General features: G+C 25.4%; 3 protein-coding genes across 8 annotated transcripts; 1 reads left to right on the plus strand and 2 right to left on the minus strand.

The window, feature by feature from the left end:
• Nucleotides 1-251: 251 nt before the first annotated feature.
• On the minus strand, nt 252-8,341 carry mmy (UDP-N-acetylglucosamine pyrophosphorylase mmy). 2 transcript variants are annotated; one of them, XM_015321630.2, is made up of 5 exons: nt 8,079-8,341; nt 7,897-7,994; nt 6,748-7,748; nt 6,278-6,674; nt 252-6,195 (listed from the first exon to the last, which is right to left on the minus strand). In XM_015321630.2, exons 3-5 carry the CDS (start codon nt 7,221-7,223, stop codon nt 5,656-5,658), a joined length of 1,413 nt encoding a protein of 470 aa, XP_015177116.1. In that variant the 5' UTR covers nt 7,224-7,748; nt 7,897-7,994; nt 8,079-8,341; the 3' UTR covers nt 252-5,655. The 2 variants fall into 2 exon arrangements, with proteins under 2 accessions (XP_015177116.1, XP_089031406.1); XM_089175280.1 differs by having other exon boundaries at nt 7,897-8,341.
• A 1,219-nt stretch (nt 8,342-9,560) lies between these two features.
• Arf51F (ADP-ribosylation factor 6) lies at nt 9,561-12,164 on the plus strand. 4 transcript variants are annotated; one of them, XM_015321619.2, is made up of 5 exons: nt 9,561-9,759; nt 10,746-10,857; nt 10,953-11,056; nt 11,155-11,353; nt 11,518-12,164. In XM_015321619.2, exons 2-5 carry the CDS (start codon nt 10,776-10,778, stop codon nt 11,658-11,660), a joined length of 528 nt encoding a protein of 175 aa, XP_015177105.1. In that variant the 5' UTR covers nt 9,561-9,759; nt 10,746-10,775; the 3' UTR covers nt 11,661-12,164. The 4 variants fall into 4 exon arrangements, with proteins under 4 accessions (XP_015177105.1, XP_015177103.1, XP_015177104.1 ...); XM_015321617.2 differs by having other exon boundaries at nt 9,563-9,759; nt 10,732-10,857; XM_015321618.2 differs by lacking the exon at nt 9,561-9,759 and adding an exon at nt 9,888-10,045 and having other exon boundaries at nt 10,732-10,857.
• Nucleotides 12,165-12,448: 284 nt separating this feature from the next.
• Vps50 (vacuolar protein sorting 50) lies at nt 12,449-24,043 on the minus strand. Of its 2 annotated transcripts, none has more exons than XM_089175275.1 (9): nt 23,783-24,043; nt 21,389-21,901; nt 20,617-21,302; nt 20,153-20,531; nt 19,813-20,091; nt 19,257-19,730; nt 19,050-19,171; nt 18,789-18,978; nt 12,449-18,699 (listed from the first exon to the last, which is right to left on the minus strand). In XM_089175275.1, the coding sequence occupies exons 2-9, from the start codon at nt 21,878-21,880 to the stop codon at nt 18,586-18,588; spliced, it is 2,736 nt and encodes a 911-aa protein (XP_089031401.1). In that variant the 5' UTR covers nt 21,881-21,901; nt 23,783-24,043; the 3' UTR covers nt 12,449-18,585. The 2 variants fall into 2 exon arrangements, with proteins under 2 accessions (XP_089031401.1, XP_015177102.2); XM_015321616.2 differs by lacking the exon at nt 23,783-24,043 and adding an exon at nt 22,087-22,919.
• Between the last annotated feature and the right edge of the window lie 70 nt (nt 24,044-24,113).

Consider the following 24,113-nt stretch of genomic DNA (forward strand, 5'->3'; position numbering starts at 1 on the left):
GAGAAGAATGTGTGGTAGAGTTAGGGAGGGAGGGAGGAAGGGAGGGTGGAAAGGGGGGGGGAAAGAAAGATAACGCGTAGCATTCGTTATCAATTTTTTATCAACGTCTCGTTTGTAACGTGTCAAAAGGTCATGCAATTTAGTCGCGTGGCTTCGAATTAATTAATAATTAACGAACTTGTATGCGAGAGTAAACGAACTTGATAAAATCCTTTAAAATTAACTAATATCGAATAACGTGTTCTCTCGTGTTAAATAAAAAAAAAAAAAAAAAAAAAAAAAAAAAAAAGAAAAGAACAAGAAAAAAATAAGAAAACACAAGATAGAAAGAAAAAAAGAATAATACGTTACGTTAAATTGTACGTTAAAGTTTAACAAATAATCTCAATCGTCCCCAATTTAAATAAAACTAATTAAATATATATATATAAAAGGAACAAATAAACAATGTATACAAGAAGAAAATAGTTTTGTTCGTTTAAAACAAATCTCTTTCACTCTTTCTCTTTTGTGTTATAAAAATTAGAAATTAATTCTTATAGGAATGCAATTATCTATTTGTTTTTTAAATAATAATAATAACAATAATAGTAATAATAATAATAATAATAATAATAATAATAATAATAATAATAATAATAAGGAAGCAGAAATAATTTTTTTAATTCATCCACACAATAAAATTTCGAGATGCATTCGAAGGTACTTATAAATAATAATAATACTATAATAATAATAATAATAATAATAATAATAATAATAATAATAATAATAATAATAATAATAATAATAATAGTAATATATAACTATAATAATAATAATAAGAAGAAGAAGAAGGAAGCAGAAATAATTTTTTTAATTCGTCCACAATAAAATTTCGAGATACATCCGAAGATACTTATAAATATTAATAATAATAATAATATATATATATATATATAATAACTATAATAATAATTATAAGAGAAAATTAATTTAAATTAAAGAGAATGCATATTTAATTCTCTGTTTGTTTTACCGCAGAAATAAGAATAAGAATAATAATAATAATAATAATAATATTAATAATAATGGCGATGATAGTGAAGAAACAAATTACTTCAAAATTCTCTTTCGTATTATTTCGTAGTTTTTTCAGCTGCAAATATATATATATATATATAAAAATGAATGAAAATATTTTATAAATTAATAAATGCTGTCACTGCTGTTGCTGCCATTGCTGCTACTGCTGCTGTTACTGCTACTTGCTACTGGGTATTGCAAATGAACAAAAAATATAAAAAAAAGAATACAAATATAAAACATATAAAACAAAAATGAAGAAAAATGAGACTTAAAAAGAGATATGGGAAAAAAAATGTGGTAAAAACGTTGAAATAACATATTTGTATAACATATATATATACATATATATAACATATATATATATATATAGATATTCGTTAGGGAGAGAAAAAAATAAAATTACATTTTCACGAGAGATAGATTAAAGATAAAAAGATTTTAGAATAGAAGATGAAAAAGAAGAAGAAAGAATTAAAAAAAAAAAAAAATAAAAAAAATCTAAGATTAGAAAAATAAACGTGACGATGAAACGAACAAAATGAAATATACAAAAAAAAAATTAAATAAAAGAAATAAATAAATAAATAAAAAAAGAAAAGAAACAATTGTAAATGAAAACAACAACAAAAAACGAAGAACAGAAAATAAAAAATACAATAAAAAAAAAAAAAAAAACCAAGAAGAAGAAAGTGATCACATTGGAAAGATGATTGAAACAATAAACGTGACGATGATGAAACAAACAAAATAAAATATACAAATAAATAAACAAATAAATAAATAAAAGAAATAATACATATATATATATATATATACAGAAGATAATGATTGAGAAGAAAAAAAAAGAGATTTAAAAAAAAATGGAAAAAGGCAGTCACACATAAAAAAAAAAAAAAAACATTTTTATATACAAAATAAACGTGACGATGAAACAAACAAAATAAAATATTCAAAAAGAAATAATATATATATATATAGAAGATAATGATTGAGAAAAAAAGAAAGAAATTAAAAAAAAAAAAAAAAAAAATAGAAAGATAGACACATACACAACAACAACAAAAAAGCATTGAAAATCGTTGTTGGTGAAATAGTAGGACGAGAGAAAAGCTCAGCTTTAATACGGATGCGCGCGACGTTTCCATCGATTCGACGTCGACGTATTTCACTGTAAGAGAAGAAGAACGTTAGTATTTCCTTGCCTGAAAAACAGAGACAGAACTACCCCCTACCCACCCACCCCAAAGACAGGAATAAAGAGAGAAAGAGAGAGGGATGATAAAGATATAGATATAGAAAGTGACAGAATCAGTCACTTGTAAGCGAGAAAGAGAAAGATGGAAAACGAATCATCCTCACCCTCTAATTCATCCCTCTACCCTTAAGCCCCTCTACTCTTACCCCCCAATAGCTCTAGACGTGACACGAGAAAAGGGGTGCGAATAGAACATCACCCATCAACCGAAACGAATCATCTTTTTGTTTTTGTTGTTGTTGTTATTATTGTTGATTATTATTGTTATCGTTGTTTCATATCTTTTTAATCATTTGTTTCAAATTTAACACTAAATATTATTACAATTATTATTGAATGTAATTTTTAATATGTTGTTTGTTTATATTCTAATTTTTCTAATAAGTATTATTTTTATTCTTACAATTGTTTTTTTTCCTTTTTTGTACTGTATATAATATCAATTATTTTTATATTTATATTTAATTATATTTATAATTAATTTAATTGTTATTAGTTTGAATTATTTTGATTCAAATGTTTGAATATTTTTAAAAATTACAAGCTTCTTACATTTAATTATATTTATAATAATTTTTAAAAATTACAAGCTTCTTATATTTTTTTTTTTTTTACATTTAAAGTTTAATTGTTATTAGTTTGAATTATTTTGATTTGAATATTTTTAAAAATTACAATCTTCTAATATTCCATTTTTTTTTTTACATTTAAAGTTTAATTGTTATTAGTTTGAATTATTTTGATTAGAATATTTGAATATGTTTAAAAATTACAAGCTTCTTATATTTCATTTTTTTTTTTTTTTACATTTAAAATTATAATTCTACGTATTTCAATATATTTTTAATTATATTGATCTCATTTTCTTTTTGACATTTAAAATTATAATTTTAATATAATTCTATTCTCTTTAATTTAATTTTGATTATATTGAAGTATCATAAATCACAATTTCTTTTCAAATATTGCTATAATTCTACCCTGTATAAATTAATTTAATTCTTTTTTTTTTTTCTATTGAAGTATCGCAAAAAATCACAATTACTTTTTAAATATTACATTTAATTGTAAAATGTATAATATAATTATGAATACGTATTATTATTAGTAGATTTAGTGTTAAATAATAATAATAATAATATCGAATGAAATAATTTAGTAATTCATGTGAAGTATAATATTCTTCATATTTTCTTGTATCATCTTCTTCATCTTCTTCTTCTTCTTCTTCTTCTTCTTCTCTGCTCTCGTTAGTTTATTATATATATATCCAATTATAATTATTATTAATTTAAAACTAAATATAAAGAGCTCGTGGGGAAAATGAAAAATAATATCGTGTTGCTCTCGGTGCCTTTTTGCGGCCTGTTTGTACGAAAATAAAATCCCCCATCCTTTCTCAAAAAAAAAAAAAAAAAAAAAATAAACAAATAAATAAAAGAGAAATCATCTTCGTCCAAAAAACCAAGCCACACTTTTATAAATCTCTTACAACAAATCGAAACAACCAAAAAAAAAAAAAAAAACATTTACAAATGAACACTGCTTTTTTTTCTGTAAATGTCTTCTTTCTTACATCGACACAATGTTGTGTGTGCATTTTATTATATAAATTTAATTTTCCATTTTATTCTGGTTTAATTTGGTTGGTTAAAATAATCGTGCCTGAAACAGGACACCATTATCCTTTAAATCCTTTTTTTTTCTATCATATTTCATATCTCGTTTAATATTTTCATGTTTCTCTCGTAGTAGTTGTATTAATGAGAAAAAAAAAAGATAAGTAAGTAAACCATAATTTTGAATAATTAAATAAATAATCATAATAATAATAATAATCATCATCATTTCGAAGTACATCAGGCAACAAGATTTACAGTTCCTATTTTAACTCTCAGTATATAAACATATAATTAATATTTAAGGCACTGTATATGTATAGTATAAATGAAAGACAAAAAAAAGGATATATATATTAAAAAAAAAAAAAATGAAAAAAAAGGCGAAAAAAAAATCATTAGTAATCAAGGACATACAATCATAAATTAGAAAAATATTATTATGCCATAATATAACGTGAATTGTAATGATGATTTAAAACAAAAAATTATACAAAATGTTATAATAAATTGTATCTGTAAATATATTTATCTAGACTTATATGATATTAATGCCACATATGTATTTATATTTATATATATATATATATATATATATAGATCACATTTTTTCATTTTTTTATTTAAATATTATCAAATTTGTAAAATCATGTTTGTTTTTACTTAATTAAGTATTAATACGAATATTTCTCATTTGTTAATTAATCGAATACATGGAACGTTTTACAAATTATAAATTAATGATATATTAATTAATTACATCTTATATATATATATCGCAAATTTCATAAATAATTATATTGTAGATGAATGAAAATTAACAAAAAAAAAAATAATAAAAATGTTTAAAAATATTCCTAATGTGTGTTGTGTCGTCGTCCTGCATATTATTTTAATATATTTTCAAATATTCAATAACAGTGATCTACTTTATCGATAATACGGTAACCAATGTGTAAAGTAAGATAAAAAATGATTATCGTACCATTGATAAAACAGTGACCATTCATTATAATATCAATATTGGTAAGAAAAAAAAAAAAATTTTTAAGAATTATTATTATCAACAATTATTATTAACATTAAAATAATATTAGATATATATATATATATATTTATATATATTATTATCGCATCTCTATAAGCAATCATGTTGCATTTATTAAAAAGATTTTATCAATATATATATTTCAATGGATACCATTTGATATTTTATTATGATACTTTATCTTCATTGATCCTTGATAATCGACTAGATCGCAATTTTTTGTACACGTTTTATATAGAAAAAAATTCGCACGCTGCTTAAGATAGTTAAGCCAATAAAAAAAAAAAACAATAATAATTCTCTTATCTCACATCAAATCAGAGCATTGCATTGAACGTGCATTATTGTGAACGATCAAATAATCTAATGTGATAAAAAGAAAATGCAATAATCCACTTAACTTTATATTGCGATCGTCATACGTTAATTAAGATTCAATTACGTCCAATAATAATATGTTGTACTATAAGATTGAATTTTCATTTGCAAAATTATTATAAATATTTATCTATTATTCATCTATTATTTCTCTGAATAAAGAGAGAAATTGAAATACTGAAGATAAAAATACAAATATACTTATAAATAAAAACAAACAAAAAAACCAATCTTATTCAATGCGATCTGTTAAAAAAAAAAAAAAAAAAAAACAAATTCGATTAAAATTATTCGACAACGAATGGTCCATCAAATGATTGACCTTGGGCAATATTTTGTAAATTTTCTCCTGCGTATGAAATCAAAGGTGAAACTTCAACGTCACCAATAATTTTCTCAGCTCCTGCGTTCAACAACCACATTTTATGAAGCTGAAGTAAATCGTGACGAGCAGTCGATGGACAATCTTGTTTAGCCGAATCTGAATTCTTAAGAGGACTAAATTCTTCTTCACGAACACCTTGCCAAGCGGCAAAATTTTTAGCAAATTTAAATACATCGAAAACAAACTTTTCTATTTTAATACCGTTAGGACTCGTTGGTGTGCATCTTTTTCCATTTTCGTCGATGTATGGAATCTTCTTCTTGGCACCATGCAAATCAACAGATGACTCGTGCTTATCACCAAGTTTCAATAAGAAATCTACAGTAAAGTAATGATTACAAATATTGGCAGCATTGAAGACCAGTCTACCATCGTCTCTTCTTAATTCTGCAGTTTCTTTAGATATTTCGCTGTATTCAACGACTTGATAATGATCCTCGATCTGAAACGGAAAATGATTTAAATGTTACTAAAAAAAAAAAATATATAAAAAATGTTAACAAATTTTCCTTATTTTTAAGTACCTTACAAACAACTCCTACTGGTTCAGACGGTGAAGATTTTTCTATAACTTTAACACCACAATCCGTCTTAACTGATAAACAATATCCCACAAAAATAGGATCTGCGACTTTTACTAAGATATTATCTACGGAATGTACGTGAACACTACGAATATTGCGTTTTACCATGTCGTCTAAAATACCTTCGAATTTCAACGCTTTGTACAATCCACCATTACCATCAGGAGCTCTTGAAATCTTATATTTCTCATCTAAGATTATTTTTCCATCTAAAGTGAAACAAGGTATCATACCTTGTTTAAAGGCCTTTACGTTATTTTCTTTTAAACCAAAATAATGATTTTCTTTGAGATAATTGAGAGTAGAATCGTGTGTAGCTTCGCTGGTCATAATATACCTGATTTAACAATTATTTAAATAATACACACGTATCATAATAAAATAATTAAATTCAATGAAATAATATCTACCATAATATTTCTCCTTTTTTCCCACAATATTCTTCTGCCAAAGTTTCCAATCTGCGTATTCTTTCAGCTTGTAATTGAAACAAAGTTTTGTTGGACGGCAATCCAACTTCGAACATACCTTTAGGATAAGTGACACCCAAACGAGTACCTTGTCCACCAGCTAACAACAAAACTGCAACCCTTCCATCTGCGACTTCTTTCAATCCCAAGGAACGATAATTTTGTATTTCTTCATTGGTACATGCTTTAGCAAATACAATCTTACTATCCGGTATTGGTTTAATTTTATCATCTAATTTATTATTAACTGCATTTAAGGATGCAGTAGCTTTGTCGAAATAAGATGTTAATTCAATTAAATTTAAATCAGAAATATCTCTCTCCAATGTGTCTTGTTCTTCCTTCGACAATTCATTCCAATATCGTAACAGATGTTCCTGACCATGTTCCACGAGTTGACTTTTCAAATTCTCCATGATCGTTCAAAGAGATAATTTTAGTTTGACACTAAGGAATGTTTTCTGTACAATGGAATACCGTTATCTCTTAAGTATTATCTGTTATAATTTTTTTTATCAAACGATTGATAATAAAACTTTTTTAACAGGAAATATAAAGAGAACACGCGCACGCGTATGTGTGTGTATGTATGGGTTGTCGATAAAGTAAACGAAACGAATGTGCGAGAGCAACAGGTATGCAACAACAGGAAGAGCAAGCAAGAACAGAAAACTTGTCCATTAAAACCTAACCTAACTCGACATAAACGCAACACCTTTACTTTCACAATTCCACGTAGCAATAAACTTGATTCGATTTCTCTTATCGATGTCTGTCCGCCCCTCCAACCATCCGGGCACGTATATAATTCTTCTTTTTCTTCTCAGCATATCTTCTTATAATGTTCTTTCACATTTACCACCACATTGAGAATCGTTAAGTGTTGACATTTCCAAAAGTCACCTTTTTCTCATGATCTCTTTTTTTTATATTATTATATTCTTTTTCATTGATGAAACCAAAAAAATAAACAGACAAAAATAAATTAACATTTATACGCTATGTATTATTTTCTATCATCATTTTATTATTATTATTATTATTAGTTAAATATTTGAATTTTCTACAGTTTTAAATATGGCGTCTTACCTGTGCCGAAAAAAAAGAAAAGGATAAACGATCAAAGTGAAAGGTGAAAGGCTGGGGGAATTTAAATGCAGGAATGCGACCTTTATCCTTGAAGAAACCTGTAAAATAATAGAACGACGTTACCACAAAGTTTATTTTAAAAATATATATATATTCATACATAAATATTACGAAAAACATACAATCGATTAATCAAACCTCACATTCTATCAGGACATCGTTACATACTAATACAATATGTATTATATACATGTCATGTATGTTATGTATATGTAATTCGCATGCGCATATGCACCAATTAAGATTGTTCCTTACCTTTCAAAGCGTGTACGACTGAAGCGCCTCGCGTAGATGAAATTCAAACTAGCAGCACTAGCGGCAAAATTTCAAACTGCGATTATGCAACTCAATTTTATTTGATGACTAACTTGCAAAAAAAAAAATAATAAATATAATTGATGATTATTATATAAATGTATAATTAAAATAAAACGACATATTGTTTATAATTTAACGATTAATTATATATCTTACTTTTTTGAAACTTTCTTTAAATTTCTCTGACAACAAAATTGCTAACAAGATATTGTTCTTTTTTTTTTATCGAGAATAATTTATGAGTTAAAATAATGTTATCTATCAATTGTGGTATCAAATTCTCTCTATAAAAATGTTAAAAATGCTTAAGTTATATTTGCAAATTCTTCAACTTCGTTAATATCTTACAATGCAAATTTTGTTATCGCTTATTACGCGATTGTTTTCTGAACTCAAAATATTTCGAAATCATTTTCTTGTTTACACATAACGGTTAATATTTTGTAACGGTATTTACACATTAATATTTACCGTTATTTATTTATCTCAATTATTTGAAAGTATTTAAATAAATGTTTAATGTTATTACACCAAAAATTTATCTTAAATGTTAAATTAACTTTGTATAGACTTAATAAAAACTATAAAATAAACTTAACCAAAGAAATAGTACATATTATTTTTAGAAATATAAATCAGATGTCGCTAGAAGAATTTTCCCATGCGATTTTACCATCAGTAATAACCAAAACTGAATGAAACGTTCTAAACAATATTTCTCAATGAAAATACCTAATAATCAAACGAAAAAAAAAATCCCATTATCAAACGAATAAAAATTCCCTAAGAGAAAATAAAAATAATAATATAAAAAGAAAAAACCTATCTTTTAAAAAAAAAAACAAACAAACAAACAGACATCTCAAAAGAATTTTCAAAAAGAATAAATTTAACCGTAACGCACACATAGTTAATCAATTATTCGTTAAGTCGTTCCGTTCCACGCCCATTTTCATTTCTCAAAGAAACTTTCAATTATTACAAGCAAATACACACTCAACTAAGTACATATAAAATAATTAAGAATAAATTACAAATGAATGAAAAGATTGAAAAAAAATAAAAAGAAAAAAAAAGAATTTAAATATGCAATTAAAATAATTATATTAGTATAAGTTGCACATGGTTCCTAGAATTGTATATAAAATTAGTATATATATATATATATATACAAAACATATACATATAAATATATAATATATAGTGTATATGTATAAGTAATACATACATATATATAACACATACGTACACACACGCATATATATGCATTTAGTATTAGAAGCTGAAGTTGCGTATTCTTTCAAGTTGCACGCGTGTGTTGCTTGGAACTTGCGGGTAGCATCATCATGTTCTTAGTGCCTAAATAACGTTTTTGGTAATGTTACTGCACTATAATAAAGACTCTAATAACAAAGTTATGTGCAGTGTCGTGTTGTGATGTACCAATGTGCCGATAAAACAATCGATCTTTGTAAATGTTTTACGGTAAGTTATTACTATTTCATTCACTAGGAAAATATAACATTCATTACATATCTTACGTGTATGTATGCATGTATGATGTATGTATGAACATATATATATATATATATAATGTGTGCATAGTTCACAAATTGACTCTAACGTGTTAATTGATTCTTTAAAAAAAAAAAAAAAACGAAAGAAAGAACGAACACAAAAATTATAACCAACAAAGTTAAGGAAAAAGATAGAATTTCTACTGCAACATACTTTAATCAAATTCGTCATCGATTGTCATGTAAAAAAATGCGTGGGTGAAGATAAAATACTTTATCCTATTTTATTCGTTATGCTATTCTTTTCATTATACTCATTTCAATTTAAAATTCATTTATTATTAACATCATTATTGTTATATTACTAATATGGTAAAGGGGTTATTTAATTATTATAATCATCAGGACATTGCTATCCGTTTTATCATACAATTTTACATCCCACACATTGTAGGTAGTTCTTTCAGTATTTAACTTTTTTTATTTTATCAATTTATTCCTAACGTTTCCTTTTTACTTTTAATTACATCCTCATTTCTTACTCTTAAGTAATAAAAAAGAAAAATGAAAAAAAAACTAACATTTCATTCATCATTCTATTATTGATTATCTTTTATTTTTATAGATACACACACCTTCGAGGTGTAGGATTTTTATTTTCCAACCCTTTTTCTTTTTACCTCGAACGTTATGAGTTTTTATAGGTTAGGTATTAGTGTGTATTTAAATTCCCTTCTTTTCTGAAATAATACAACATAAATTATTGAATTGTTAGCAACATTTAATTGCATTTCATCAAATATATATATATATATTTTTTCATTATTATGATATTGTAAAATAGTTCATGAAATTAGGATATTATAATGATGTGATTATTGTTACTTGTATATTGTTGTATGAATGAAAGATAAGTCTTGTATTTTCTAATATTATACAGTATATGGAATCCAGGTGGCAGGTGCCTAGAAAGCAGCTGGTAAGATGGGAAAGTTGTTGTCCAAAATTTTTGGCAACAAGGAGATGCGAATTCTCATGTTGGGATTGGATGCTGCAGGAAAAACTAGTATCCTTTATAATTTCATTTAATACATTATCTAATTGATACCTTTCTTGATTCAACAATGATGTCCTTTAATTTCCTTAATTATTGATGATCAGCAATATTGTATAAACTTAAATTAGGACAGTCCGTGACAACTATACCGACTGTAGGATTTAATGTAGAAACTGTTACCTATAAAAATGTTAAATTTAATGTCTGGGTAAGTCAAAGTTCAAAATACTTTTAGCTAATAATAATATTAATGTGTTAAACATCTAAGTTTAATATTCATTATTGTGGGTTTGTTTTATTTTTTAGGACGTAGGTGGACAGGATAAAATACGTCCCTTATGGCGTCATTATTACACAGGAACGCAAGGTCTTATTTTTGTAGTAGATTGTGCTGACAGGGATAGGATTGACGAAGCACGTCAAGAACTTCATCGGATTATTAATGATAGAGAAATGCGTGATGCTATTATTTTAATTTTTGCTAATAAACAAGATCTTCCTGATGGTAAGTTAATTTATCCTGTAAAAATAAAAACAATCAACGCTTCATTATAAATAATAATCTTTCATCATACTTCATATTCATAAGAATATGTATGAGCATGAATGAATGAATGAATGAAACTCATAGAGAATTTCCTTTAAAAAAAAATATGATTTTACATTTAGCGATGAAACCCCATGAGATTCAAGAAAAGTTGGGGTTAACTAGGATACGGGATAGAAATTGGTACGTTCAACCATCATGCGCTACAACCGGAGATGGGCTTTACGAAGGGCTCACATGGTTGACCAGTAATCACAAATTATGAGCAAATATTTATTTTTCATCTAACTTGGCTATAGATATGGAAAAAAAAAACAAAAAACAAAAAAAGGAAAGAATATACACCTGTATTTTTTATTTATAAACTTTATCACATTACGGAGGCTCCGTTGTAAGGCACAATTGAACATTGATCGAATATCAATGGAATGATTTCGATAACAAAAAAAAAAAAAAAATAATAAAAGAAAAAAAAAGAAAGAAAGTGAGAAAAGGAAAAGAAAAAGAGAATGAGAAAGAAAGAAAAAGAGAGATACTGCAATTCAGAAATGCTCCTTACATACTGTGGTGTGTGTTCCAATAAATATTGATAATAAGAGCATAGTAATATATCATGAAGCCAACTAAGAGAAATTGTAATCATTATTAATTATTAATTAATTATTATTATTATTAATATTATTATTATTATTATTATTAGCTGTCCATTGCCACCCATAAAATGTAATTAAAAACATTATCGAATAGAGTTATATACTTTCAGATCGCATTTTCTTATAATTTAAAAAAACACTTTTAAAAAACGTACGTATTTATAAAAACAAAAGAAGAAGAAAAAAAAGAAAGAAGAAAAATAATACGTCGTAAAATAAATTGAAATATTTTAACATTCGTAAACATTTAACTGTGGTATTTAAGGAAATTGTACATCCTTATGGGATTGACAACATGCCTTCTTCTGACTGTATATTATTACAATGTTTTAATGTGGTTGTAAACACTAAGTATACAGTAACATTGATACACTAACGTAATATATAATCTAATGTATAATTCACTTTTTCTACAAATCAGAAATAATAATCACTCTTTGAATTCATCGACTGTCCATAATGTAGTCTTCCAGTTCTAGTGAAGTACATGAAAGTGGTTTATATCAATGATATCGCATAATAATTCCCATTACTCTCTTACTTTATTTTTTTATATCCAATTCCTAAACTTTCTCATATACTTCACTTTAATTGAAATTCAAAGATAATCTTAATAGAAAGAAAGAAAAAAAAATAAAATAAAATAAAATGGACATGTTTATTCGCACAAAATATAAGGGGCAAAATTATCGTACGACTTGCAGCTATACTACTCATTGAGATACTATCAGTTTAAAGGAACGTGTTATTATGTAACAACAATAACAACAACAACAACCACCACGACATACACACAATGCCAACGTTTTTACTATATGCAAGTATTAATAATAAAACAAGGGACAAACAAATAGTTAGAATTAGGTTGCCATATTTCTTCGACACACACACACACACACAAATTGTTTTATCAAAGAGATGTTGTGTATCTTACAAAAATCCTTCTTTAATATATATATATATATAAATATAAATATTTTTTTTCCCATAATTAAGTAGAAATAAGATGAAACTGAACAAAAAGATACGAATTAAATATTAAACAACCGTTCAATCGAATTATAAATTCCAAGTTTTTTATATACTTACAACGGAAAGAAAAAAACAACAACAATAATAATAAAAAAAAGATAAGCTAATGCATTACACATACATATATATATATATAAATATATATATTAATATTCGCAATTGTAAGTCTATAAAAAAAAAGAAAAAGAAATTCTCGTTCCTTTGATAATTCGCATTATGTGTAACTTTGATATAAAAAAAATAAAAAACAACAGATCCTAAGTTAACTAAAAAGAACGAAAGAACGAATGAAAGAATAAAAAAAAGGAATACTTTGTGTAAAAAAATATGATCTACATTTAGAGAAGGATAATAAATATCGGGCTTTGGAATGTCATGGGTTATTTTCTTTAACTGATTGAACTTGTTGATCCTGATGAAAACGCTCTATGGCTATATTAATGTAGTATCAATTAATAATTCATTTTTTTTTATTTTCTTTTTTCTTTTTTTTTTTTTTTTGCAATCGATCCATCCAAATAAAAATGTTAAATGTTCTTTCAATTTCTTAATTATAAAACTTTGTTTTATCTTTTATTTAAATCTCTTTCCTATTGTAATCCTCCATTATAAATGCATTTAGTATTTGTACAAAAATGAAAACTTCATTAAAATGCATTCCAATGTCTCTTCAGTTGTTTTTCTTATTATTATTATTATTATTATTTTTTTTTTTGCATACAATATTCAAAACGCAATAAAAATATTTGTCAAACGTTTAAAATTACTGAAGAGAAAGTGATATAGAAAATTCTATATGTTAATTCCACACACACACACACACACACCATAAAAATCATACTTTTTTATATGCTCCATTGTATATAAAAATCATAAGTATTAATTATTAATCATATGAGCTCGATAGATAAAAAATATAATCATAAATTAACAATAATAATAATAATATCATTCGAGTCATGAGAGTTAAGAAGAAAATAAAAAAAAAAAATAAAAAAAGAAAAAAAACATTAAGGAATGTGCATATATTAATTATCAAACATTTTCTGTTCTATTTTATAATATATTATCATTGATATCGTATAAACAATTTACTAAAAAGCTTATGTATAATCTAATTGTTAGTATAAAAAGAAAAAAAATACGTCATTTGTTAAAACGTTTGTTTCAAAACAAAAATGTCTTCTTTTATAGATTCACCATTTGTTGTACACACAACCCCATATCTATTCGTTTGTCTTTTTCTCTTTAAAAAAAAAAAAAAACACAAATCTTATTAAATGTCGTACAATTTTTCATCATATTTATTCCTATTATTATATAATTAAAAAAGAAAAATTGATAAGAGACATCGATTAAAATAAACATATAACCATAGAGAGAGAGAGAGAGTATTCGTTGTATTAATAAAATAAAAAAATAAATAAAAAATAAAAAAAAAAAATATAAGAAAACCAAAGCCTGAGAGCACACACACACTATAACAAAATTTATAGCACTTTTTTAAATATTACAAACATTTCATTGTGCATATAGTGAATACTACTACTACTACTACTACTACTATTACTACTACTACTACTACTACTACTACTGCAACTACTATTTAACTAATAGCAATACAATAATAGGGGTTTTTTTTTTTGTTGAATAAATGCGGAGTAAATAATAATAAAAATTAAAAAAAAAAAAAGAAAAAAAAAGTAAAAGTAAAGAAATCACATTTATGTACAAAATATAGACTCGATTCTCATAATTAATTGTTGATTACTTATATATATTGATATTATTATTATGCAAAAATATTTTTCCTGCCGCCCGATGTAAAATTATTATAATTATCATACATATACGTAAAACAAGTGCGAACAACACTGATCTAATATACATGAAAAAAAAATGAAAAAAAAATGAAAAAAATAGATCAATCTAAGTAAGCTGGAAAAATAAGTTATTATTAATAAAATTTGCTTATATTACATGTCCTTCATTTCCTCTTTTTAAATTTTATTTTATTTTTCATTTTTTTTTTTTTGGTCTTCTTCTTCTTCTTCTTTTCTCATTCAATTCTGCGTTCCAAAGTAGATGATACTTTTACATGTTTATTAAAACGATGTGCAAGTTTAAATTACTGTACACACTTTCTATTATCAATTTTAAATTTACTTATTATTATTATTATTATTATTATTATTGAACGAACATAGATGAATATTTGTAAAAAATATTATTTTTTTCCTGCTGATAGATCATTTTAATGAGATATGTATAAACATGGGGGCCACGTGTGTTATTAAGCGCTAAAAAAAAAAAAAAAATTTGTCAACTCACACTTTTGAAAAAAACATTAATAAGATGTATTATTATTATTAGTTTATAATTTGTCCGCACTAAATAGCCAAAAAAATTCCTTTGCATCGTAATGAACAATAATAATAATAATAATAATAAAAAAAAACGAAACAACAAATTAAAATGAAATAAATTAAATGATAAAAATAAAATACCTTGGCTTTTGCCTTTAAAATAGATTTAAAAAAAAAAAAAAAAAGAAAAATTATGTGTCACATATTTATATTACATATATTTTTGCTATTAAATAATATTATTCGTTTTAAAAGTAATAGTATAATAATAAAAAAAAAAAAAAAGAAAAAAAATAATAAGAAGAAGAAAGCATTTTTGATCTGTAGATGCATTGGAATTGTATTCGAATCTCTTTTTGCGAATCTTTTGTAAAAAAAAAAACAAAAAAAAAACATTTAGAAAATAAATCAATTCTTCATCGATAAATTGTAGTAAGACTGGTTGAAACGAAACTTTGTATAATTTTCAAAATAATACAATAATATTTAAACAAAATAAATTCTGCATAGCGAGACAAAATAATGAATAAAAGGTGCAAGTGGATATTTTCCGGTTTTTAGTGTATGTAAAACAAACACTATAGCACAATCCATATATAATTCTAATGATAAACATATTAGTTATATGGAAATTTTTTATAAAATGGAGATTAAAGTAATCTATAAACTATACATGTTTATGTACATTATTATTATTATTATTTGTATAATAAAGATTTCTTTAAATTCCTGAACAAATTTTTAATGTTTCAAGCAATATCTCTCCAAATCTATTATCAATTATTATTATTATTATTTTACCAAAGGAAAATATGTAAGAGGACATTTATAATTTAACACAAAAATATCATCAATTCATTTTTTTTGTTATTATTATTTTTTTCTTTTTTTTAAATGATTCATTTATCATGTAATTATTATAACAATTATATATTATTATTCTTGTAGTAACAAATGCATTACGTAATCATTTCAAATATAAACCTATTGCAGTATAAATAAACGCATTGAGATGCATGCCAAAATTGACAGGAATAAAACCCATGTTTAGTTATTCTCATATTTAGATCAATAAAGTATATGACAAGTCTCATGCGTTGTTATAATGCAAGAAGTTAATTAATTGTATAGCAATTAGCAAGATTATTATGATTACCTAGTCACAATAATCGTTTCACCAGATATATGATTTTATACTCGTGTATCTTAGATATCTGTACAATACCATTACCTTTAAATTTACTTTAATATTATTTCACTTTAAATATAAATATGAAATAAAGTAAATTTCACATATTATCTTATATAAGTTTAATAAATCTTTTTCTTATTGAGATTCATGTTATATTAATTAAAGTATAATATAATTCCAACGATGCACTTATATATATAGTACATGCGTGCAGTATATGTGGATTATACAAAGATCTATATTTCTGTTGTTTAAGTTTTAACACTTCATTTAAGTTTTTCAAAATTCTTAAACAACGTATCTTTGTAATCGAATATAAAGCTTATGTAATTTTATTATATTATAATTACAATGCGTTTATCATTTCCTTTTTTTTTTTTTTATAGCACAGATTATACTTCTTTTTTTTTTGTTTTGTTTATTTATCTTATATAAATAATATTATCATTAAATAGTTAGTTTTGTTTTTAAGAGATTCAAATCTTATAATCTAAAAGATCATTCTCTAAAAGATTCTAATTAAAAACAAAATGAAGGAATCTAATTTATAATAATAAAAATATGAAAAAAATAAAAAAACATTCTATGTCAGATCTACAAAAGAAAAAAAAACAATATAAATAATTAATAAAAAAAAGTTAATCGTTGGAATAAAACTTATGAAATATTTTTGCATACCACAAAACGTGTCTATAGTTAATTAATTGTTGTTCGTAAATAAAAAAGAACAAAATATATATATATTATATGAATTAAACGTATTCAATAAAATTCATAATAATATAAAACAAATTGAGATTAATTATTCTGAATAATTATTAATAATATTCAATATATATATATATACGAAGTGTCACTTAAAATCATACACCATTACACGTATTAGATTGAAAAATGTTAAAACATATGTATAATAGTTTAAACAATTATAAATATTAATAAAATATTTGATTTACCTGAAATAATTGTTAAATAATCGAAGGAAGTATGTATTGTTGTTTAAAAGCACGGAGTATATGTCAGGAGTACAGTCCTCTTCGAAAGTCACCGTTAAACTGTTCATTGTACTCTATGAAAGTTATTTTATCGATTGTTGTTTATATGATTTTCTCAATATTATTTTCAATGTATACGTATACATAACTTTGTGGAAAAGTCTTATAAGTAAGAATAAATAAAAGAAATTTTTGAATTGTTTTTAAAAAATGATAATATGTCAATGTAAATGTGACTTTTGATTAGAACTGTACACCGGTCATATATTCCATGCTTTTAAATAACAATATACATTATTTTCGATTAATTAATAATAATTGAAAATATATCGAACATTATTATAATATTTATAATTGTTTAAACTAAAATACATTTGTTTTAACATTCCTATCCATTTTGGAAATTTCAAATTTTCCTCCAATAAAATATCCAATCAAAATTATTTAATACTCGAAGTAATATATAATATTTAAATAAATGTATTATTGTTTAAACGTTAATTAATTATATGCCACATATAATATATATTTTGTTTAAACAATTGTAAAATAATTATTTCAAGAGTTTACTTGTATAAAGGAAAAAAATTGCAATCTTCTTCACTCGTATTACAAAATGATACTCTATTTCGATATATTTCGATAATTGCAAGAATATCGAACGTTCGATTTTAATGAGATTCGATAATTTCGAAATATATGAATTAAGCTTATCATAAAACTAATTAATTAAATATGTAATAAAAATATATTAATGTATTAATTTTGAAATTGCATTTATACTATCACATATTATGCCAATAATTTTCAAATAAAAAAAATCTAATAATCTTAACAGTAAACGATTTTAAATGACACTTACTGTATATTTTTATAAATGATATTATACCTCTTTTCAGATAATCTCTATTTCAACTAAATCTTGTGCCGTACTATAGTGGATTATTTGATGCTATCTACAAGGTCTTTGTTCGTTGTCTACACTGGCTATTAAACGTTGTCTTGTTTTTTTATTATTTTGACAAACGGAACAAATCAATCCTATCAAATGTTTCACTGAGTATTCCTGTAAAAAAAAAAACAAAGAAAAAATAATTATATATAAATTTAAAATAATATTTATATAATACAATAAATTATTATACAAGATTATACTTTATGCTCTTTGATCCATTCCTCCAAACTATTTTCTGGAAGATAATAAGCTTTGATATAAGATTCTACATAATCATTATGCGGCATTGGTTTTAACGTGGACAATTGTTCAAACTTTAATTTCAATTGAGTGAAATCCAATTGCATTAATCCTCTTCCTCCATTTGAACATTTTTTTGCGCAGGAGAAACTATAAACGAGTACAAATAAATTACATATACATATTACATTATATTTTTATTATTTATTAAATGTACGTACCCTTCTACCAAAGTGTGCGTAATTAAATGTGCAACATTTTCCCAAATAGAAGCATGAACTTCTTCGGATAGTGGAATCGAATTTGCAATGTTATTTAATTTTTCATTCAATACATTTATCTCCTAATATAAAATACAAATAATAAATAAAATATATGAGTTTCATGATATGTAAATATTTAATGAAAGTATAACAGGTGTTTATTACCTTTAATAAAACATCGATGTAATTGCTATGCTGAGACATAACGTCAGTTACTTCCCAATTGACTTTATTCATCAAATTTAAAATATTTGCAATGTCGAATGTTTGCGAAACCACTGCCATATAAACGGGTTTTCTTAAATCTGTAGTACATACAATTGTTTGCGTATAAAAAGGATGCAAAAATCCTCTTTGCGGACTACTACCAAGGAGATGTTCTAAATAAGTTTTTAAGTTTTCGTATTGTTGTCCTAAAAATATTAATGATTCAACAGCTACAATACGTTCAGTTAATCCATAAAGTTTGTCAGGTTGAGACAAGATGACACTAGAAGACAAATGCGGTTGTCTCACTTTATTATTACAATTTGAACTCGCATTATCATCCGTTTCAGTTTCACTGACTATGAAGTTATCTTTCATACGATTAAGTGATAATTTTAATCTTGGACTGTACAAAATTTCACTGCTTATTTGCTGAAAAAATATAATACATTTGTTATAAAATTATTTTTATATTAAATTAAACAAATAAAAAATGTATATAAAATAAACTTACAAGATCTGCGGTGAAAAATAGATGTACTGTGTAGAAATAAATTTCAAAAAATTGTATCATGCTTTTAGTAACAGCTACTGCAACGGATCTTAAAAGCCTGGACATTTGCAAATATTTTCCGCACACCCTCAATATGGTCAGAGTTGTATTCGTAACTATTGGTTCGTTATGTTTATGTTTATGTTTCTTTTTATTAACTTTAGTGTGTTCCGATTCATCGACGTATTCATGATTTATTTCATCAAATATATCATCGTCGGAATCATCGGATACGTCATCCTAAACAATATCATAATTATTCAAATATTTTATAAAACATATATTAATTAATTTAACAAACCTTGTAACGTGCAGAAATATCTTCTTCAACTGTATCATCGAGTCCAACAGAGAAAGGTGATGAACCATATTCTAAATACTTTTGTAATAACAATTCAATATCTATCGAGGTTTCAGTTTCACTGATGATCGAAGTATCCAAACCATTGCATACTTTAGATTTGTTTAATATTGGTTTCAAACTTTTAAATTCTTGTAATTGAGTTGCCACGAAATTAGGTTTAACAGGACACAATTCCCATCCATCGTTTTCAAGAAATATTCTAAGTTCATCCAAACGAGACAAGTTGTAATGTGAAAAATATAATTGTGATTGTTTCTGCATGAATTCTTGTAACCTTTCAAACTTATAACCAGATAATTCTCCAAGTTCCATCAATCTGTAATAAAAAGTAATTTTGTAAATGTTTTATACATCTTAAATAATAAATGTTTATACATATATAAGAATAAATATTTCATTACCGATTAACTATTCCCAAAATGTGAACATACTGTTCGAATTTAATATAAACCAAGTCAGCGTTTGATAAATACATGGATATTTCAGCTTCTACCTCAGACCACATTCGCATCATACTACTTAAATCTAATTTATGTTTGGCATATTGATTACTAATAATTTTTTCAAAATCCTTTTCCTCGGAATGATTCTTTTTACTACTCTCATGTACAGTATGCCAACAAATAACTCGACAATAAGAGATTAGTATGTTCCACAGGGATGTACAAAGTTCTCTCAAGCATACTACAGATTTATCTTTAGGTACAGATTGACATAATTGTATATAATGTTTCTGCGTATCTTCTTCCGTGAACGAATGAATAACAGAGAACGCTGTATTATGAATGGCAGCAGTAAAATGCAAATTCGTTTGATCTACAGCATTTTCTGCTTTTCCTAATAACATGTAAGCTTCTTGTATCGATGTATATACAGTTTCATCAAAGTGCGTGCACATTTTAGAAAGTGTATCATCTAAAGTCTTCTCAGTTTGTTCCAAAATATTTTGCAACTTTCCATTCAAAGCTGCGATGCATTTAAAGTGTTTGTAAGTTTGTGCATCACGTTGACATTTTAATAAAAGTGAAATTGCACCAGGATAATTTTTATTGCTCAGAAGTTCCTCCAATTGATCTCCCATGCGTTGCTAAAACAAATATATTTAACAAATGATATCAACTTAATTTCATTGATTAGATAAATGTCATTAAATAAAGACAATAATATACTTACAAAATTTTTGATGATATGTACATTTTTTAACAATTTCTCAATATCCTGGCGTTTCTTATAATTGGCCAATATTCCTAAAATGGCTTTAGTAAATTGTTCCTTAGCTACTTTCAGATCATGTCTTCCCATTCTGCATATCGCCAGCATATTTTGAAGTTGATTCTGTATGACTAAGATATTATCAAATTCCTTTTCGTAAGCACTTTGTTTTTGTAGAATCAGCTGCAATACTTTCTTTGATACAACTTGATATTGTTGTTTAAGTTTCTTATAACGCTTTTCTATTTCCTTTGATTGCAATACTTTTAATAACTTTTCTAACTCGTATCTACTTGGATCAAAGTCATCATCTTTTCTAAAATATATCTTCTCAATAGATTCTAATATTTCTTGATCTGGAATATGTTCACTTTCAGTAGATTGTCCAGTTTCAGATTGTAAATCTTCACATTTTTGTTCCGACGTTTCTAACAAGGCTGGATTTAAGCCCATAATCGGAACTTTCACTGTATTCTATAAAAATTCATTAAAAATGAACGATATTATAATTTTAATTCAATCATCAGTTGTCTCAATATAAACCAATGTTTAACCTCAAAAATTTTATTGAACATATCCGAAATAAAAGGATAATTAATTTGAACAAACATTTGTTTAAATATTATTAAATAGTTATATAAATCAATGAAAAATGTTACCTGTTTGTTGATAAAACTCAAAAATTTGTATTTCAAATCTTCCATAATGAAAACCTGGGTGTTTTTCTCTTTATACGTTTATACCATAATGACAGTTCTTGATTACTTAAAACTACCGATGATGCATGTTTTTTATTTTGAAAATTTGTCTTCCTATTGTCAACGTAGACAACAGTAGGACAACATCGAACGTATTATCATCAATCTTATTTTATAAATAATCTTTCAGTTGCATTATTACAATACAGATTGCAACTTACGATCACATAATAAATTCTAATCGCGTGTTTTGTATATATATGTATGTGTGTGTATGTTTATACTACGTAATATTAATCATAGACCGATCCTATATGTTTTCTTTTATTTTTTTTCTACAACTGACAATTGGGGAATTTCCCAAACGTAAACACAGACAAACGGTAATTAAGTAATCTTATCTTCTACGTAAATTATGTTATACTATTAAAAAATAACTAAAGAAATATGTTCACCTATGTTTATAATTAACAATACTAATTACTACACTGTATAATCACTATATTTTAGACCTTATTATAGTTCATACAAATAATACTTGACGTTTATTTATTCAACTAAATATGGTGTTGTTTGATATATTCAATACGTAATTCAGAAAAATTACGATAGATGTTACTTCGATCGTATTTATGATTCCCTGTCGGTAAAGTAGATCGCGTTATGTTCGTCGATAAACGCATATACCCTGTATGAATGTTCATAAATATTTAAATATTTTATAATTCTAATAATTTCTTTTTTATATTGCAATAAATAATATTGAAATATTAATAATGATTTTAATCATCGTACATTTCTTAGAAATATGACAGTAATGCGATATAGGAAAGAAAAATACTTAACTTAATGTACAATACTTTTCTTAGAAAAAAAATTAAAAAAAAAAAAAAAGAAAAAAATTATTACAATGAAAGACTTCGATCGAAGGAAAAGTATCAATATTTGCATTGAAATAATAATCGTAGAAACTCGATCGTAAATTGAATTCTACGGAAAAATAACGGTGTGGTTCGTTAAAGAAAAGCGTGGGATTGAAAGTAAACGAATAAAACTAAAAAGAAATAAAAAAAAAAAAAAAAAAAGAAAAGAAAAGAAAAGAAAACAGAAAAGGAAAATGAAGTTAAGGGTTGTTTAGAGAGAAAGAGAGAAAGACGAGAATAGGGAGTAAAATTAAGGGGATGGAAAGTTAAAGGAATTGGAATTTGGCAGGGAAGGTCTCGTGGGATGATAGCACATTGAGTAAAATAACAAGGGGTGGGAAAGGTAAAGGTAAAGGTAAAGGTAAAGGTAAAGGTAACAGCAAATGAGGGAAGAGAGAATAGAATAGAATAAAATAGAATAGAATAGAAAAGTGGAGAAGGGAAGGTGATGAGAAAGGGGTAGGGGTAGGGGTAGGGGTAGAGGTATAACAGGTAGGGGAAGAGAAAACAGGGATGCGAAATCGATGTTGGGCTGGAAATGAATAGAGCGACTAGGCGCAGCAGCGGATGCGTGGGTGTCATGGGGTAGAACTTGGGTGCCGAGGATGTTCATTGGTTGAATATAATGTAAGCTTGTTCGTGAATGGTCTAAAAGACTTGACTGAATTCCCCCACTCTTGAAAATGAACAGAGAGTAGATGATGAAAAAAAAGAGTATGCGAAATTTGACGTACGATATGCGTTGTTCTTCATCCCTTAGGGTGTGTATGGTCGAAGCAGGTGCGTCCATATTAAACCATGTATACCTGATGTCACGCATCATGACCCTTGACCAGACATTAAGCTTGAAAGGGGGAAAAAATATGAAGGGTGTGTAATGAAGAAATAGGGGAAGGAAGGTCGTCACGGAAGGGAGGATAAGTAAGAGAGAAAGAGAGGTAAAAATGTATAGTAAAAAGAGGAAGAAGAGGAAGAAGAGGAGGAGGAGGAGGAGGAGAAGGAGGAGATAGATATATATATATATATATATATATATATATATATATATATATATAGTTTGATATA

This window comes from Polistes dominula, unplaced genomic scaffold, assembly GCF_049000335.1.
Source record: "Polistes dominula isolate Pdom_NZ unplaced genomic scaffold, Pdom_raw_medaka contig_32, whole genome shotgun sequence".
Taxonomy (NCBI): Eukaryota; Metazoa; Arthropoda; class Insecta; order Hymenoptera; family Vespidae; genus Polistes; species Polistes dominula.

Coding starts and splice junctions, on each gene's coding strand:
- mmy (XM_015321630.2), bottom strand. CDS start 7,223: ATGGAGAATTTGAAAAGTCAACTCGTGGAACATGGTCAGGAACATCTG. Junction 6,675..6,747: donor AAAAAAGGAGAAATATTATG/GTAGATATTATT, acceptor TTGTTAAATCAG/GTATATTATGACCAGCGAAG. Junction 6,196..6,277: donor CAGTAGGAGTTGTTTGTAAG/GTACTTAAAAAT, acceptor TTTCCGTTTCAG/ATCGAGGATCATTATCAAGT.
- Vps50 (XM_015321616.2), bottom strand. CDS start 22,131: ATGGAAGATTTGAAATACAAATTTTTGAGTTTTATCAACAAACAG. Junction 19,172..19,256: donor ACATCGATGTTTTATTAAAG/GTAATAAACACC, acceptor ATTTTATATTAG/GAGATAAATGTATTGAATGA. Junction 18,979..19,049: donor ACGCACACTTTGGTAGAAGG/GTACGTACATTT, acceptor ACTCGTTTATAG/TTTCTCCTGCGCAAAAAAAT.
- Arf51F (XM_015321619.2), top strand. CDS start 10,776: ATGGGAAAGTTGTTGTCCAAAATTTTTGGCAACAAGGAGATGCGAATT. Junction 11,057..11,154: donor ATGTTAAATTTAATGTCTGG/GTAAGTCAAAGT, acceptor TTTATTTTTTAG/GACGTAGGTGGACAGGATAA. Junction 11,354..11,517: donor TAAACAAGATCTTCCTGATG/GTAAGTTAATTT, acceptor TTTTACATTTAG/CGATGAAACCCCATGAGATT.